Here is an 18079-nt window from a genome sequence, read left to right as displayed (position 1 = left end):
CCCTCCAATGCTGGGATCAGGGTAACCAGATCCCATTCCAGGATCATGGGGGATCTCTCCAATGCTGGGATCAGGATGCCACCATGACACACACATTCCTGGAGTGATAACAGGACATTCTCAGATCTACATAGCAGTAATGAGGAGGGCATGCATGCAATAACACAGGATATGGAACACAGCTGTCTGACACTAACAGGGAACATCTGACACAGAAGGAACACAGAGGAAATATGGGACATCTGACACCGCACTGTACGAGCCATAGGTCAGTACAGTGGCTAGATTCCTGTACTGCAATGATACAAGCACAGCTATGACAGCCCACCTATGAGCTCAGCAGGCTGCCCATGCCCGGACACTCACTTGCCAGTCCCGGCTCCGTCCTGCAGCTCAGCACCGACCATTCACTGATCACCGCGCCGATCTCTCTGCAGCCACACTCCCACCGCAAGCAATGCATTCGGACAAACCGCCTACCACGCCCCAATCCTCTATCTGGACTCCGATTGGTTGGTTGTGACTCAATGGCTTCGAATTGTCCAATGGCAGGGCGGTATATCAAATGAGCACGTCCCCGCCCCTGCTGTGATTTGGACGGAGGGAGCAGTGCCAGCAGGGTGGGAGTGTGAGATGATACGGCCATGATTCATGAAGTGTCTGCACTGCCAGCCTCCTCTGTATTCCCATGTCATAGCCATAAACACGAGTGCAAGGCTTAGGCAGCCCAGGGTTGTTTCATGCTTGGTGTTCTGAGGTTCATCTGACTTCACTAGTTTTATGCTTGTTCCAGGATAGTGACTGAAACAGTATTAAGGTTCCCAGTACAGGTCTCCTGTGAACAAAACCTGGGATTATTATTATTATTATTATTATTAATAAACAGGATTTATTTAGCACCAACATTTTACTCAGCACTGCACATTAATTAGGGGTTGCAAATGACAGACGAATACAGATGTTGACACAGGAGGGGAGGACCTTGCCCCGAAGAGTTTACAATCTAGGAGGTGGGGGAAGTAACACACAATAGGAGGGGAGATATGTAGTGGTGGGAAGTAGAAGATGGGTAGGCAAGTGTGAAAAAATGGGTTTCCAGTGCTCTTTTAAATGAGCAGAAAGTGGGGGAAAGATGAATAGGACGAGCAAGACCATTCCAGAGAGTTGGGGCAGCTCTCGAAAAGTCTGGGAGCTGTGTGTGTGATGGGGTTTTTAGTGAGGAAGTCAGCAGTAGGTCATTGGAGGAGCGAAGAGAGCAGCTAGGGGAGTATTTTTTTTTCTACCAGGTCAGAAGGGTAAGTGGGACAAGAACTGTGGAGGGATTTGAAGGCAAAGCACAGGAGCTTGAATTTGATTCTCAGGTGAAATGGAAGCCAATGAAGAGAACTGCAAAGAGATGCAGCAGAAGAGGAGCGGTGGGAAGGATGGATGAATCATGCTGCAGCATTCATACTAGTTTGTAGAGGAGAGAGTCGGGTTAGTGGAATACCAGAGAGGAGAAGGTTACAGTAGTCCAGGCGAGAGATGACAGGAGCGTGTACAAGGAGTTTGGTGTCTCTGGGTACAGGTAGGGGCGGATTTTGGGGATGTTGCACAGATGAAAGTGACAGGACCTGGAAATGTTCTGAATTTGGGGGGTGAATGAGAAGGCAGCATCAAAGGTGACGCCAAGACAACGTGCCTGAGGGGAGAACCGAATAACAGTGTTGTTAACAGTTAGGAATGTGTCGAGGAGATTTGTAATGTTAGGGTGGGGAAGATGATGAGTTCCGTTTTATTCAGGTTGAGCTTCAGAAATCTGTCAGACATATATGACGAGATGGCCGACAGGCAACGTGAGACCTTGTCCAGGACTGAGGGAGACAAGTCAGAGGTGGACGGAAAGATTTGAATGTCATCAGCCTACAGATGGCACTGTAAGCCAAAGGAGGATATGAGACTACCGTACAGAGAAAAGAGAACCGGTCCAAGGACTGACCCTTGGAGAACACCAACAGGGAGAAGAGTAGGAGAGGAGGAATTACCATTGAAAGAAACTTGAAAGGAGCAGTCGGACAAATAGGAAGCAAACCAAGAGAGAGCAGTGTCACTGATACCAATGGAGCGCATGATTTGATTGTAGATATTCTTGAAAATGCTACTTGCATGATTCTTTGGTAATATTTTAGCTTGAATACTGCAACAGGTATGACAAATCTTACACCTAAATATGTGCTCGTTGTAGGTAAGAGACTAAACCCAAAGAAAGCCAGGCAATAGGTATTTTTAGATGGGGGCCAGTATTGTAGATTACACAAAGATAAGTGCAAAACACCTGAAACCATATTGCTTGGTCAATACTCTGTCTATTTAACCTATACCCTTTTATATACACCATGCCTATTCCTTCACCCTGTCCCTTGCACCCACTGAACTGATCAGCCTCCCCCTCTCCACTAGTATTTTCCTCCCAACTTTCAAACATGCAATTGTCCTTCTGGAAATTTCAATCAGAATTTCTGGAAATCCCTGCTGGACCCAGTAAAAATGACTTCTGACCTGCACACTGAAATGTCTCTTAAACTGACCTATTCGGCACAAAGTCACAAGACCTTTTTCTTTGATCCCATTCCTAGATGTTTCTTTTTATTTTGATACCCTCTTCAACTTTGGATACAGCACTCTATTAGTATTAGTGCCCTTTCTTCACTTCTCTCCTAAATCTTTCAGTAGTATTTCTTCCTCTCCCATTCCACTTCCTGTTGATGTTCCCCAAGGGTCACTTCTTTCTTTTTTAAGCTTTGTTCCCTTCACAGACTCATGTCCTCCGCTGGCTCATAACTGTAGATGTATGTGGACTTTGTTATTTATAAACAGTATTTATATAGCACTATTCCCTCTGATCTGTACTCGGTGCCCATTCCTCCACCCTGACCCTCGCCCTAACTGAACTATTCAACCTTTCCATTTCTACTGGTAAATACCCCTCAGCTTTTAAACATGCCATTATCCTCCCTATCCTGAAGAAACCCTCACTGGACCCCCCCTACCCTCTAACTACCGTCCTATCTCTCTTCTCCCATATGTATCCAAACTTTTTGAGTGGCTTGTCTACAAAAGATTCACCGATTACCTGAGCACCAACTCTCTCCTTGACCCTCTCCTGTCTGGCTTTCGAGCTGCCCATTCCACTGAAACAGCCCTCACTAAAGTGGCCAATGACCTCAACAGAGCTAAGTCTCAAGGCAACTTTTCCCTCCTACTTCTCATGGATCTTGCTTCTGCTTTTGACACTGTTGACCACCCCGCTCCTTTCAAGTTTCTTTCAATGGTAACTCCTCCTCACCCACTCTCCTCCCTATTGGTGTTCCCCAAGGGTCAGTCCTTGGACCAGTTCTCTTTTCTCTGTACACCTCCTCTCTCGGTAGTCTCATATCCTCCTTTGGCTTACAGTACCATCTGTATGCTGATGAAATTCAAATCTATCTGTCCATCCCTGACTTGTCCCCATCTTCTGACCTGGTAAAAAAAAATACTCCCCCAGCCGCTCTCTCCATTCCTCCAATGACCTCCTAATGTCTTCCTCACTCATAACCTCATCACACGCATGGATACAAGACTTCTCTAGAGCTGCTCCAACTCTCTGGAATGGTCTTCCTCGTCCTATTCATCTTGCTCCTACTTTCTGCTCATTTAAAAGAGCACTGAAAACCCATTTTTTCACACTTGCCTACCCATCTTCTTCTGTCTTTTGAAACTGTCATTACTTCCCACCACTACATATCTCCCCTCCTATTGTGTGTAAATTCCACCTACTAGATTGTAAGCTCTTCAGAGGAGGGTCCTCTCCTCCTGTGTCAACATCTGTATTCGTCTGTCATTTGCAATCCCTATTTAATGTACAGCGCTGCGAAATATGTTGGCGCTATATAAATCCTGTTTAATAATAATAATGTTACCCAGCGCTGTACATAAATAGGAGTTGCAAATGACAGATGGAAACAATGAAACAGGAGGAGGATGCAGATAACACATACATTTACCTATTCATCAAGTTGTCTCCCTTTGTTCTGGATAAAGTTTCATGGATGGCTCATAAGTACCTAAAACCTCCTAACCTTCAACAACCCCCTCTGCTTGCTAATAACAGAATAATCCCACAGACACACAGGGCACACTTCTGTCTTGGGGTCACCTTTGACTTTGCACTGTCACGATTCACTCCAAAAATCCAAAAACCTGACACCTCAACCCGCACAAGTGCAAAATACTCTTATTTTTTTTCTCTACTACTGCAACATCCTTTTTACTGGTATTCCACTAAGTAAACGCTCTGCTCTACAATCCAATTTGAATACTGCAGCTATGTATCCCTCTCACAACTCATCTGCTGCTTTCTCTTTGCAAATCATTACACCTTTCAATCAAAATTAAGCTACCATGCCTTTAAGTCACCCTACAGCTCTTGTCCCACCTACATTTTTGCCCTGACTTGTAAATACGCCTCTAGACACCTTTTCCACTTTTCCAACGACTTCTTCACTTGTAACGTCTTCCTACAAATGGCTCCAAGACATCTCCAGATGATTTGCTCTCATTCTGTGAAACTGCAGAATACATTTATGCAAGCCATTAGAACCCACCTTTGCTAACTTGCCTACCCATCTTCATGTCACTTTTTACACAACTTATTAGCCAACATTCCATTCCTCCACCTACATATGGATTACTATTCCCCCTTGTATTATAAGATCTATCAGACAGACTCTCTCATTGTTTGTACTTGTAAAGTATGCTGATTTGTCATCTGTAATAAAAAAATGCATGTCAATTCAAAAAATGTTTTTCCATTTCAAATAGAGGTAGTGTTAGAAATTAAGCTCTCAGTTGTCCCATTTACAGCACTTTTCCCAAATAGTAAGAGGGTTGATGTAATCCTCTATCAAACTCTAAGGAATCTATTTATAAATGCTTTCATGCAAGATTCACACAACTTTAAGCCGTTATTCAAATTAATTTCACTTTTTTTCAGTTTGGTAAATCTTTCCTAAAACTTTTTTAAAAACACTTATAAATATACCCCAAAAAGTGCAATTAAACCAGCAACTGAGGGGTCATTTTGGACCTATGCACTGCACTTTGATTAAGTGGAACTGTGGCTTGCATTCGGCAGTCCATTAACTCCAATTGTCTGCCTGCAACTTTTGTGGCTGAGAAGTAATTTACTATGGCGATTTGCTGTGCATTGTAATGCTTGTAATGCATAATAACAAATACATATTATAATACATACATATTATAACACAAACATAATATAATATATACGGTTCATGTAATGCATGTGAGACAAAAAGAAATAATGGTGTTCATCACACAAATGGGCACCATGTGCATAACCATACAATGCAGTCTTACCTATTTTCCTTCCTATCTGTTCCAACATACAATGCAGTCTTACCTTACTTTCACTTAACCTTTCCTTACCAATTCTCCATGTTTTCCTCTCTCTTTCCATTCTTCATTTCCTTCTTTTCTGTTCTGATGCTCTATGACTTTTTTCTTCCTTTCTTTCTGTCCTTACCATCCTTCCCTTATGCTTACATTGTTTCTTGCCCTCCTATTTACCTCCCATTCTGCCCTATCCAAATGTATTTTCCCCTCAAACCTTTCCTTTCTCCTTCTCTTTCTTTTTTCATCTTTTTTTTCTGATGACATTTTCTTGCCCTCATTCCTTTCCATGTTACCTTTCTCTATCTCTTCCCTCAGTTACCCCTTTAACTTCTTCTCTCTAATACTCTTTGCCTTCCCTCTCTACTTCCCTGTTCATTCATTTTTTTCCACTCTTCAGTTTGTTCCTCCAATTGTGTACTTTTACTTTACCTCTTTCCAATATGAAGTCCCCTTCTCAACATTATTAGATGATATACAGTATTCTCCTTTATTCTCCAGCTGCCCCCTGCAATAACTTTTCTTAGCCACAAGATGTTCCTATTTTTTCAGGTTGAATGGCACTTATTATTACTCATCCTAAAAGACCATAGACTCCACTACTATTGTAGAATGTCACCACTGCACTATTAGTACCATAGTAATCCATAACAGGAAAAAGTGCAAAAGACGAACATATGTGACCAGCCTTAAGACTTTGAAAAAATGATTTAAAAGTAACATAAACTACAGTTAGAAGGTAGGAGAACTGAGATTCTGAAGTTGGGCTTCAGGCAAAGAATATGTGTAAAGGTAAATCAAATCCGAAGTAATTAATCAACATTGTTCTGATTTTTTTTTTTGATGATAGGTAAAACCTGGTTGTTATGGATTACTGCCCCTTTACACACAATAATTTCACTTTGCATTGTCAATCTACATGCGTCTAATATAATGATTGCTGCTATTATGGTGTGTATGTGTTTGTCTAACAGTACTTATCAGTTGCATTTGTGCTCTAGTGTAGCAGAAAGACAAAGAAAACATGTTTCTGGCTTTAACACAAGTCAACAGGTGGCCCTTCACATCTGTGTGTGCGTGAATGCTGGACAGATTTCCAAGTCTTTGGCATGTAATTGGAGTATGGGATAAACAGATCAGGAATGCAACATGAACGATGAAGATTTTGATAATACTTTTGTGAACAGTACGGAACCAGTTAAGTAGAGTACATAAATGCACAAGTGAATGTGTATTTTTGTAATGTGTAATTGTGTAATAATTCATCCCCTACCTAAAAACTGACTATTGGTAGATATAAACTGTTCTTTGATATCTAAACTTCTTCCCTTCCTGGAATAGTTCAGCATGGTTTGTTTGACAAACTTTTGTAGCATGCAAAAAATTGCATGGGCATGTTTTATTGGTTTTGGTAAATTTTATTATTTTATTATTTATTATTATTTATATTACTGGTTTTGAACATCGGGGCGGAGGGGGAGTGGGCTTTTTAAAAAAGCAATTATTGTGACTTTCAAAAACATTCTCTGGTTGTGAATCAAAACACTTGCAACCGGAAGATCATTTTGCAGTTTTTGCTAAATGTGAGATTTACCACTCAGATTTAGACTCTTAGGAGCCTCTCTTGGGTCATTAGTGCCTAAAAAATTAACCACCGTGAGTATCCTTATCACGTGATATTTATTATATTTAAATATTATTTTAGGTATATTTTTTGAATTATATTTGAAAAATGAAACTTTCAACAACAAAAGACTGCATGATGCATGAACGAATTCTGTACATACAACACCATTCTGCTCTATGGAGAGGGGAGGGGGGAGAACAACGGAGTGGCACCACACTGCACTCTCCCCCTTCACTTTTATTACAATCGTTTCTTGTTCATCATCTGTTGATCTGTTGGACTGTCGTTCAAATGACGAGCGATGTACACATGCCAGATTCTTGTCCGATATCGGCCCTGAGGCGATTATCGGACGAGAATCATCTAACCAGTACGTAGAATTAAAGTGGCTGTGTTGACAGATTCACTTTGTATTTTAGGAATATATAAACCCAATGCTATTAAAAAATAAGCACAAATACATGTGACTAATAGTATTGTTTATTGTAAGTTTGCCTCTCTCTATATATTATCACCTTTATCTGACACCTATGCTCCTAAGATATTTAAAATGTAAATAAGTCTCCACAGCGCCCCCTGTGACTGATTACTCAGTTCTTATTAGGTATTAGACTAAAATATTAGCATGGGAAAGATAATTTATACTAAGCAAAGTTGAGCATATAATGTTTGTTAGTGCCTGGTCTGCAGAGGTTACAGAGAATGGCATAAAGAGCAAGAGATTGTGCCAGCCAGTGGATGATTTTTAATATACAGTATTAATCACAGAGGTTAGAGTATATATATATATTCCTAACCAAAATGAGTAATGAATTAAAGATGGCAGGATCAATCATGTGCAGCATGATTGTGCAGCCAACAAATTTGCTAAAATTGTATTTTTTAGTGGTAACATGCATGTTCTATAGTGATACACTCTAAAAAAATAAAATAAAAGAAATACAAATCAGATGTTTTGGATGCCTTAGATAATTTATAATCTTTCTGCAACATATTTTGTGATAGTGTTTTTAAAGTAGTAACATATGGTAGTGTCATGTCCTGGTCCAGTGGCTGTGCAGGCCAGCAGTTACAGAAATAAATTGTATAATGAGCAAAAAAAAAAAAACATGGGTTAGCCCTGTATATGGGGTCAGATAGGGGCAGGCCATAGCTAAATAGCAGGGTATCAGTCAGGTCCAGCCAAAGCAGATACACCAATTGGATTGCATGTCCGCCATGTCAAGCAGCAGAGCTGGTAGAAGAGACAGAGGATCGAGCAGCCACAGAGCGAGTAGGCTGTCTGAGAGCAGCGATTGGTGAAATGGGTGAATACTGATAGGTAGTCCTCAAATATATACAATCAACATACAAAGAACTAAAAAAAATATAAATATAGTTATTTATTGTAAAATGATATAGGTAAATTAAAATCAAACATGAGTGATATTTTTAAATTCACTGTAATAAAACATTTCCAAATCTGCATACACAAAAATTAAAAAAAAAGTATTTAACATTAACCTGCATTAAAAAAAATAGAAGTAAAGAATCACTGACTATCCTCAAAAAGTTAACATTTTTTTCTAATGAAATACATGGTTGAATACTTTGGGTCTGATTTATTAAAGCTCTCCAAGGCTGGAGAGGATACACTTTCATCAGTGAAGCTGGGTAATCCAGCAAACCTGGAACGGATCTGGTCCAGGATTGAAAACATTTGTTAACAAATAGCAAAAACTTTTAGGGAATACATTCCAGGTTTGCTGGTTTAATGATGAAAGTGTATCCTCTCCAGTCTTGGAGAAATTTAATAAATCAGGCCTGTTGGGTTCTCCAAAGCTGGAGAGGATAGACTATCATGGAAGAACCTGAGTGATTCACTTGCCACTGCCTGCCAGAGGTAAGTCAAAGAATTCCCATAGAAATATGTATATTGGGGAATATATGCTGATTGAATTGTGGGCTTTAATAAACAGACATGTACAGGTCACATTGGGTTTACATTTTTTGATCTTGGCATTGAACTTGCACAAGTAAAATCTGATGGCATGGTGAACAAGCAAATAGAACAAGCAAGCAAATACCTTACAATAGAAAGCCTACTCATAAAATGTCTGCAACTTGCTATATATCGTAACATATGTCAGTTTACTAAAAAAAACAGTCTAGTCTTTTGTTTATGAGGATTTATTTTATTTACTACATGTTCATAATGGAAAAAGCTGGAAATTAAGGTATTGCTGACTAATGTGTGTGTTGGAGGAGGGTTTGAGAGATTCTAGAGATATTTTGACCTTAAAGAAAATGTCAGTTTATCATAACCTGAGGGTACAGATTAATGAGCAACTCCAAATTAAGTTCTCCTAAAAACTAAAAAAGTTGCTACAAGCATATTATCAATCATTTTATGTACAGTATATCAATGGACACTTTTTTTATAGAGATCAAACAGCCAACAACCTAATATAACTGTCTGTTAGGATAATTATTTAGCTTTCACTGGATATAAAATCCTTATATATCATAAAATGAGATAACTGTCTCTGAACATACATTTACATTATATACACATACATACAATGGAAATTGTAATTATTCTTGTTTAACATAACATTTACATTAAAATAGAAATCATGTCTATTAAGAAAAAATATATATTAAGAGTTCCATAATGGCAGTTTTTTTTTTAATGAAACGTTCCTTTGCTATTGGACATCCCAGATTTCACATAAAAGGGGTGTAAATTTGTGGTCACTGACCCTCCATGACATTACCATGTCAGTATGGTGATGGCTAAATGTCCTTAGTTCAGTGAGGCGCCCCAAAAGGCGAGCAAAGTGTTGGGGGTTGTTGGGGTGATGCTGCTTACAAAGCTTTTCCAAAATGTGCAGGAAAGTCTCTTGAAGCTTTTCTACAGATTCTTTATCCTTAAGATACTGTCTATCTGCCAGGAATAAAGGAAAAAAACACCAAAACAGGTAAATTTAATACAAATTAGGCATTTAAACTTTTTAGTTGCACATAGAAACAAGCATTTAATATTACCATGTTTGGGTAAAAAGTGAAACGCCTAGATGTAGGTAGGATCATAGGGGGCTGATTCCATGTCTGGATTATAAATAAAGACCAATACTTCATCTCTGAGAAAGAATTGTCCATTACTTATAACACCCATTTCATAAATATTACAGGAAATGAGCTTTTCATAATTGGATACCAGAAATTAATTTTACACTAATGTGAGACTGGTTTTAAATTCTTTAGTAAAGCAGTCTTACGCTCTCATCCTACTAGATTGTAAGCTCTTCGGGGTAGGGTCCTCTCCTCCTGTTTCACTGTCTCTATCTGTCTGTCATTTACAACCCCTATTTAATGTACAGCGCTGCGTAATATGTTGGCGCTATATACATCATGTTTATTAATATTAATAATAAAAATAATAATATTAATAATAATAATAATAACGTGCTATATGTTGTAAATGACCCGGTCTATCAATTTATGTACATAAGTACTGCATGCTTTTGTCAGATAAGACACACATTTTTTTCTGTTTATGAATAGCATACCTGGTGTGAGAATTACAATTGCTGTGAGTAGTGCATACTCCTCCTCAGTCATCTTCAGCTCCCCGAGACTCTTATAAAAATTGAACATAGGATTTATGTAATCATGGGATATACCTGGAATATATAGCAGGTCATTATTTTCACAAAGGGTTTATATCATAATAAAAGCAAGTTCTTTGCAGTTATTATTTATTAAAGGTTAATTATTTATAAGACTGAATGTATGATAAAGGATAAAGACTGGATGGGAAAATTGTACAATTTAATTATTGGGATTTGCAGTTTGAATTGACAAATTAGCCACTAAAGTACCACTACTTCCCATAAGATGGCGCTATATGATTAAGCAACAACTCTGCTCCCCTTCAACATCAAGGAAATAGTCTGGAGAGTAAAAAGTAGCAATTGCTTTTTCAATAATTTAACATCCTTCTCTACCCAAACCCGCGCCCTGTTTTTTTACTAACTTGTTATCCTAATCTTTTTAATATTACCTTCTTTTTCATGTTTTAACTAAAAATTTGCCTTAAAACAATAAACACTGTTAAAAACAAAACAAAACAAAAAACACTGTACAAAAAAAAAAAATTATTTTTTCTTATATCACAATAAAGATTTCATTTTTGTGATGCACGTGTGGTGTATATTTTAAGATTTCTTATGGTTTGTACAGTGGAAAATGAACACTTTTTATACGTATAAATTCCTCCCTTTCTACCTACTGAGTCTAAATGATTTTGGTTTGGAAGCAGTGTCTTAGAACAAAGACTTCAATTTGGTGGCCTCTGAATGATTTCAGTCATTTCAATAGTTGACCAGCCCAATGTAGCTGTTCCGGGTTTAGGGTCTTTTAGGTGACCTGGGACCCATCAGAGAAATTAAAGAGGGTTCTGAACAATATATACATTTCCTGGCACAGTGGCATGTTTCTGTAAGACAAAAAGGGCCAGGTGGCTGTCCTGTGCCCCTCTATGTGGCAAATTAATTTAGGGTAATTTAGGGTTGCTCCAGTGGGACAGTCCAGCCCTGAAAAAGTTGAACAACACTTAACTAAACTTCTAAACTCTAAGTACATGCTGTAGCCACCTTACTAATATGTGAGAATTGTTAGGCTGGGTACACACAAGCAATAATTGTCGTTGGAAAGGATCTAAGGACTGCACAATGCATGAACAAGTGCTGTACATACATCACCGTTCCGCTCTATAGAGAGGGGAGGGGTGTTGCTGCATTGTTCTCCCCCTTTGCTTCCATTAAGATCATTCATCGTCCATCGTCCGTGGATCCGCCAGGAGGGTCATTGGGACGATGGACAACGAGTGCTGTACACATGCCAGATTCTCGTCCGATATCGGCCCTGAGCCAATTATCGGACGAGAACCATTGGATGTGCGTACGGAGCCTAATTCCAAGAAGTAAATATTCCTTAACCAGTAGATAAGGAAGAGTCACAGTATCACATCTTCTATATTCCAGTCAAAGAAATGTATGTATTAAGTAATTCCAAATATTAAATACTTCTTATAATGTGTAGAAACTATGCACCCACTAATTGCTGTAAGAACAATGTAAAAATGTTAAATACTAGTTACCTGGTTATGCCTGGTCTAAAATCCACTGGCATGGAAACAACATACTGCTAGAAGTCATAGGGAAGTCCTAACTACTGATTTGCATAATGGTTTTGGTCAGGAACTCTAATGAAGCCTTGAACAATAGTGAATATATTAGTATTGTCAAAAGAGGGGTTCAAAGGTTCTTACATTGCAATTTAACAAAGTCTATCTTGTTGGGCAGCCTATCCTGTTGTACATTCTCAGCCACCACATGATATTAGATTAGTTGGCCTTGTAGAAGGAAATACTGTTTTCCTGCACTAGTCTCCAAATAGCAAACAATAAAATGAACCTCCATCTACGGCAGACCCCAGGTGACTAGGCCTAGGGATAAATGCAATTAACTGCTGTTCAACTGTTTCATCTTTCTGTCTATAATTAGATTAATTAAAAACACTGTAGAGCATCTGAATATAAAAACACATTTAGAGGAGATTCCATGTATTAATATGTAAAGAGCATTGTGTGTGTCACAGACAAAACAAAATAATACAACCATATGAACCAAGCAAACAGTGAGCACATGGAAGACAAAAGAAAGTCCCTTGATGTTCTATTTGGGACTGTTATCGGTGTGATCAAACAAGCCTGCTGGATCCAGACACAATTAATAATGTATGAGAAAATGACTTGAAATTCGTTAATATTACTTTCCAGAGTCTAGTCTTACCGCTGTTCCGAATTCTTTCTTCAAGGATATCCGTGTGGCCATCCAGCAACTTCTTGTTGAAGAGCTCAGCCGAGCGAAGAAACATGGCTTCAACCGCAGAGCCTTTCAGCAAAGCAATCTGATCTTCATGATCTAATGTCTGAAAACCTACATAATATATAGATATTATAATATCATGTGTGAATAAGGGTAATACCTCCCATTATTCTCTTTTCCATGACCCAGCCTTTCTTAATCTTTTAGCATGGGGTGACCCATGTTAGTGCTATATAAGTTCTGTTTATTCATAAATATTAATAATATTAAATAACAATAATAAAAATAATTAGGGTGGGTTTTGTAGGGTGGGTTTTCCTAAAAGACAATTTAGAATGATGTAACTGATAAGAATACAGCACAGACAGTCATCATGAGAGGTTATCATCTCATACCAGGACGTTTTATAGATTCTACAGCTATTTTCCTATATCAAACAAATATAACAACACTTTTTTAATATGTATGTAATATGTATTTAACACCAGGGAGCACATTAATTGCTAGGATTGTGTGACACCAATGCAGGATTGGAGGTCAAAGGGAGATATATTTGCCCAAGATTCCTCTTTTATGTGAGGTATATTTGCCCAAGATTCCTCTCCTGTGTGAAGTAGCAGGTGGAAGACTCTCACCTGTGAGATAATTAATGAAGAAGCACTGAGGGTGGGGATATAACATACAGGGGTCTGTGTGAGGAGCTCTGCTGGAGACACAGGCAGGGGTCTGTGTGAGGAGTTCTGCTTGGGGACACAGACAGGTGGTCTGTGTGAGTGAGCTCAAGTTGGTCTGTGTGAGTGAGCTCAAAAGTGAGTAAAAGGTTGCTGGAAGCTTGGTTTTGAGCTGACAGGGAGAAGCCCTCTAGCTGATAGACAGGGACGTCTGATTTATAGTAAGTGCCGGAAAGGCAAGGTTTTTTTTTTTTTTTTGCTGTTCTGCTATTTTATCTGCAACCTTCAATAAACCTGGCTGCAAGCCAGCTTAAGGCTGATACCTTGGTGTAGTGGAGAAATGGATGAAGCTGCTTTCAACAACTATTATTTCTTGTTATACACAGGATCTGTTGTGTTTAAAAACTCCTAATATTTTAATGGAAGCTATCCAGTGTATTTTCTAATATAACCTTCAGATTATGGATTATAGACACAAATGTGCTGACTATGTTTGGGATTATAATCATTATATTTACCTGGAATTTTCTTTGTAAACTCCACCAATATCTGAACATGACTTGTAGCCATAGTTGTAAGAAAAACAAAGTTGTCATCTGTACTAAGATTATCCTGGTAAAAAAGAGAATTCAGGTGATACACAAAAAAATCCCTATTTTATGTTAACAGCAAATACAGGGGGATATAATTGATTAGGCATTCATAGAATTTGAAATGCCAAGCCTATATTTCCTCTTGCCTGTCTGCAAACTCAAATGCATTAAGAAACCTTGAAAATGGAATCCTAATGTGTGTTTATCTTCAGATCACACAGAGATTGCAGATCTTATCACTGGCTGCCATACATGCCTTACTTGGAAGAGACACATTTATAGTGTCCCTGCCCTGTGTACACCAAATCTGATAGGCATCTGTTTTATAGACCTATCTTTGATCATTATCTTTGTGACCTCCAAGATATGTTGTAACTTACCTTAAATCGCACATGGGCTGACAACAGAGATTTCTTGCATGGATTTATACATTTCATTACACTTCAATTTTTGAAAGCTAATAATAACCATAGTGTAAGACATGGTTTATCTCACATTGGGGTTATAATAATAAATATAATTCAGGATGGAAAGTGTGAATAAGGGTCTTTTTGACAATGTAGTAAATAGACAATGTAGACCTGTTAAAACCACATGACAATATCTCCTCCAACCAAATAGCTCCCTCCAGCTTCATTGTGCAATAAGAGAGCTTTGTGATTGGAGGAGAGCAGGACATACAACCTGCTATTCTCCAATAATAAAGCTCCTTTGGCTTTAGGTCGGAGAATATCTCCATTGAGACACAGTCAACAATTAAAACCAGAAAGGGATTCAAATCCTTATCCATCTAATACTAGAAAATATTTTGGCTGTAGTATCACATTAGATATGCTTTTCTTTGCATCTTGTTAAAAGATTCTTTCATTGGCTAGGGTTGGGTTAGTTACTGAGTCATACTGTGATTGTTATAATTATGGTTCTGCCTTAATTAAGGGAAGTAATATGTACCTTATAACTGCTTGTTTGGATTCCTGTTGGGAACTCTGTTGTCACCCATGTTGAAGTGCTGTACCAGTCTCTGTCCTGATGGTTGAGAAGAAAGAGTACATTTTTTTATGCAACTGCACTTGGTGTGGACATTGACACACAGTGAGATCCGGCGAGGCTATCCCATGAAGGAAAAGGAACTTGTAAGGACTCTTGGAGCTGAGTATAGAGATGGGTAGGGTATGGGATATTTATTGCATTGTCCTTTGAGGAGACATCTATATACTGGGTCTGATTTATTAAAGCTCTCCATGACTGGAGCAGATAGACTATCATGGGAGAACCTAGGTGATCTAACAACCCCTGAATGAATCTAGTCTAGGACTAAAAAGTAATAGCAAATTATTTTTCAGACATCCATTGTTAGTTTGTCGGATCACCCAGATTCACCTATTATAGTCTACCTTCTCCAGTCTTGGAGAGGGAGCTTAAATGAATCAGGCCCACTGTAAGATGGTGGTTTATAGACTAGTGTTCCTGATGCAACCTGCATGAACCCAGTCTCTCTTTGCACCTCTGGTGACTGTGCCCCTGATACAGGTTACATGTAATTATTCAAGCTTAGATCAGGATATGTCCTATACAAGCCCCTGTCATCATAGTTTTGCACAGTACAGAAACAAGTGTTTGCAAGGGGTTAATAATAAGGTCCAATGCTTTACAAAAGGGCCAAAACTTTGTCTATTAAAATGACCTTGACAGCAGTATACTGGAGGCTGATGCAAGTATGTGGACTGCTATCAGTTATGTGTTCATTATCTCATGCTGCTGAAATAAACTGCTGAGCATACTGCTTTTTGTTTATATGTTCCTATAGTGACAACTTGACAACTCAAACTCAGTGAAAAGTATAGCCAGTGTAAATATGTTTGGCAAAACTCAAGATCTTAAAAAGCAAAATAATAAGCAACCTAACCACACTAGAAAATTATACCATAATTTATTTTCATTTTTTGTTTTTTATTATTTTTACTATTGAAAGCATGCCCATGAGGAGAGCAGGTTACTTAAAGCTGTGAACAGACATTAAAAATTTTCTATAACCCACTAATTCAAATCCCACTTGTGATTTACTGAATTAAAGAGATGAGATTTAAAATGTTGGTCTACATAAATATAATAAATTATCAGAATCAGAAATAATAGGATAAGGATTTATATCTGGCTAGTAAAATCTGGATACCACAAATAACCCTGTTATACTCAAGAAAGTGATTAAAAAGATTATCACTGTAATTAAAGTAGTGGATTATCCTTTTATAACATCATTAAAACTCTTTTCAGGTCCTTGATACATCAGAAAAGTGATGTGCTTGTGATTTCCAAGTGCAGAAATTAAATCTTTACACACGTGTAGCCAATTGACTTGAAACCCAATAGAAGAAAACTCTGAAAGGATTTTGATTCTTCCTCTAACAATGATTAGACCCTAAAATGCCAACAAATAACTTACACATTACTTTCACATATGGTAACATTGTCCATACCTTGCAGGATTTTGTGCCAATATAGTTATAAAACAGGATCAACTAAAATACTTTAGGTAATTCAAAAGATAAAAAGTTAAAAAGATTCCTTTTTTTATTGCAGGAATGTATGATACCCAAGCTTTTGAAAAATAAATGTTTATTATTTTTGGTTCATTCATTTATAGTCCTAATGTACTCTGAAGAGTAGTAAATGTTCATGTGAATCATCTAATCAGATGTATTAATAATTTTTGTTTGTTGTTATGGAATTTCCATGCATATTGTGCAAAAATTAAGTTTTTTTTTACTTTTTTCACTAAAATTAATATTAATATTGCTCAATTCCACTTTTTTAATAAATTAACCCAAGGACTTTAAAATTGTCACAGTGGCTATATTGCCACGGTCTGTTTTCTTTATGACATGTAATATCACTTCTTTCAGGTGTTAAGACCAAGAAAAGAGAAGTATTACCCAGGTTTTAAGGGCCACAGACATACAGACACCATAAACTGGCAGATTTGTTAAATCCATTGGTTGGTATTATAGGTTTCTAGTCATTGGGGCTTTGCATTACACATTTACCGTTACCAGAAACATATAATATACACAGTGTACTTATATATAAAAATTAAAACCAGAAGCTGTCACCAATTTTCTAATATTCTATAATCAGTTATCAAATCTTATAAGTATCTCATTCCCTCATATCTCATTCATTCATCTCATTTTTTAATATTGAGCTGTTGTGGTAGTACACAATCTTCAAAAAAGAATACTGCAAATAAATTGTACTCACTACTAATTTAGAAGCCAAGTCTTGTGGCAGTCGATGCCTGTTATAAGCGTCCATCACATATTGCAACAGCTGTATTTGTTCTTGTGTAAGTTCAGCTTTGACCTGCACAAACAACAATTAAACAGAAAAATAAAACTTGTACCACATATTATCTCTAGCTATTAAAATGTAACTCAAGACAAAACTTTTTGGTGAAGGGTCCAAGCCTCTGTTAAGTTTTCCTCACTTCCTGTCCTTATTCTTACACTGATAGCAATTTTGGCTTGTGCTGGGGAATGGCAATTTGTGGTTCTAGGTTAAGAATCTACATGCTTTAGAAAAGCTCCTAGGTACTGACTAAAGTGGAATATTTGGGAACTCAGTTTAAGGTTTAAGGTTTTAGACTTGGGAGTACAGTGTTTCTGGGCTTTTCCATGGGGTTCCACAAATGCAAACATTGAAAATACATAAATAACACATTTGGAGGATGTACAAATGAATTCATTTCCTGGGCTAAGCCGATGGAATATACATTTATTAAGAAAACAACATAGTTCACCTTCAGACAAGCTGTTACATACACAAAGCCCCTGATTCATCAAGCAGAATCGGATTATCGCTCGCGCATTCGTATTCGCGATCCGAAATCGT

General features: G+C 37.9%; 2 protein-coding genes across 4 annotated transcripts in view; both read right to left on the bottom strand.

Annotated features, from left to right (window-relative positions):
• The window catches only part of GAS2L3 (growth arrest specific 2 like 3), a 19174-nt gene extending 18726 nt beyond the window's left edge, over positions 1-448 (bottom strand). The window contains exon 1 of the mRNA XM_072401100.1: positions 367-448. The gene's annotated coding sequence lies outside the window, so the exon portion shown is untranslated. The remainder of the gene's footprint in view (positions 1-366) is intronic.
• A 7970-nt stretch (positions 449-8418) lies between these two features.
• The window catches only part of NR1H4 (nuclear receptor subfamily 1 group H member 4), a 46511-nt gene continuing 36850 nt past the window's right edge, over positions 8419-18079 (bottom strand). For 2 of the 3 annotated variants that reach the window (XM_072401097.1, XM_072401098.1), the window contains 6 exons: positions 17450-17551; positions 15143-15217; positions 14117-14210; positions 12892-13038; positions 10606-10719; positions 8419-9980 (listed from right to left, as the gene is read on the bottom strand). In XM_072401097.1, coding sequence (XP_072257198.1) covers positions 9742-9980; positions 10606-10719; positions 12892-13038; positions 14117-14210; positions 15143-15217; positions 17450-17551 — 771 coding nt within the window. In that variant the 3' untranslated portion in view covers positions 8419-9741. The remainder of the gene's footprint in view (positions 9981-10605; positions 10720-12891; positions 13039-14116; positions 14211-15142; positions 15218-17449; positions 17552-18079) is intronic. The other variant, XM_072401099.1, reaches the window with a different exon arrangement.

The sequence above is a fragment of the Pyxicephalus adspersus genome, chromosome 2 (genome assembly GCF_032062135.1).
Source record: "Pyxicephalus adspersus chromosome 2, UCB_Pads_2.0, whole genome shotgun sequence".
Taxonomy (NCBI): Eukaryota; Metazoa; Chordata; class Amphibia; order Anura; family Pyxicephalidae; genus Pyxicephalus; species Pyxicephalus adspersus.
The sequence above is the reverse complement of the archived record's forward strand: the minus strand, read 5'-3'. Positions and strand labels throughout refer to the sequence as shown.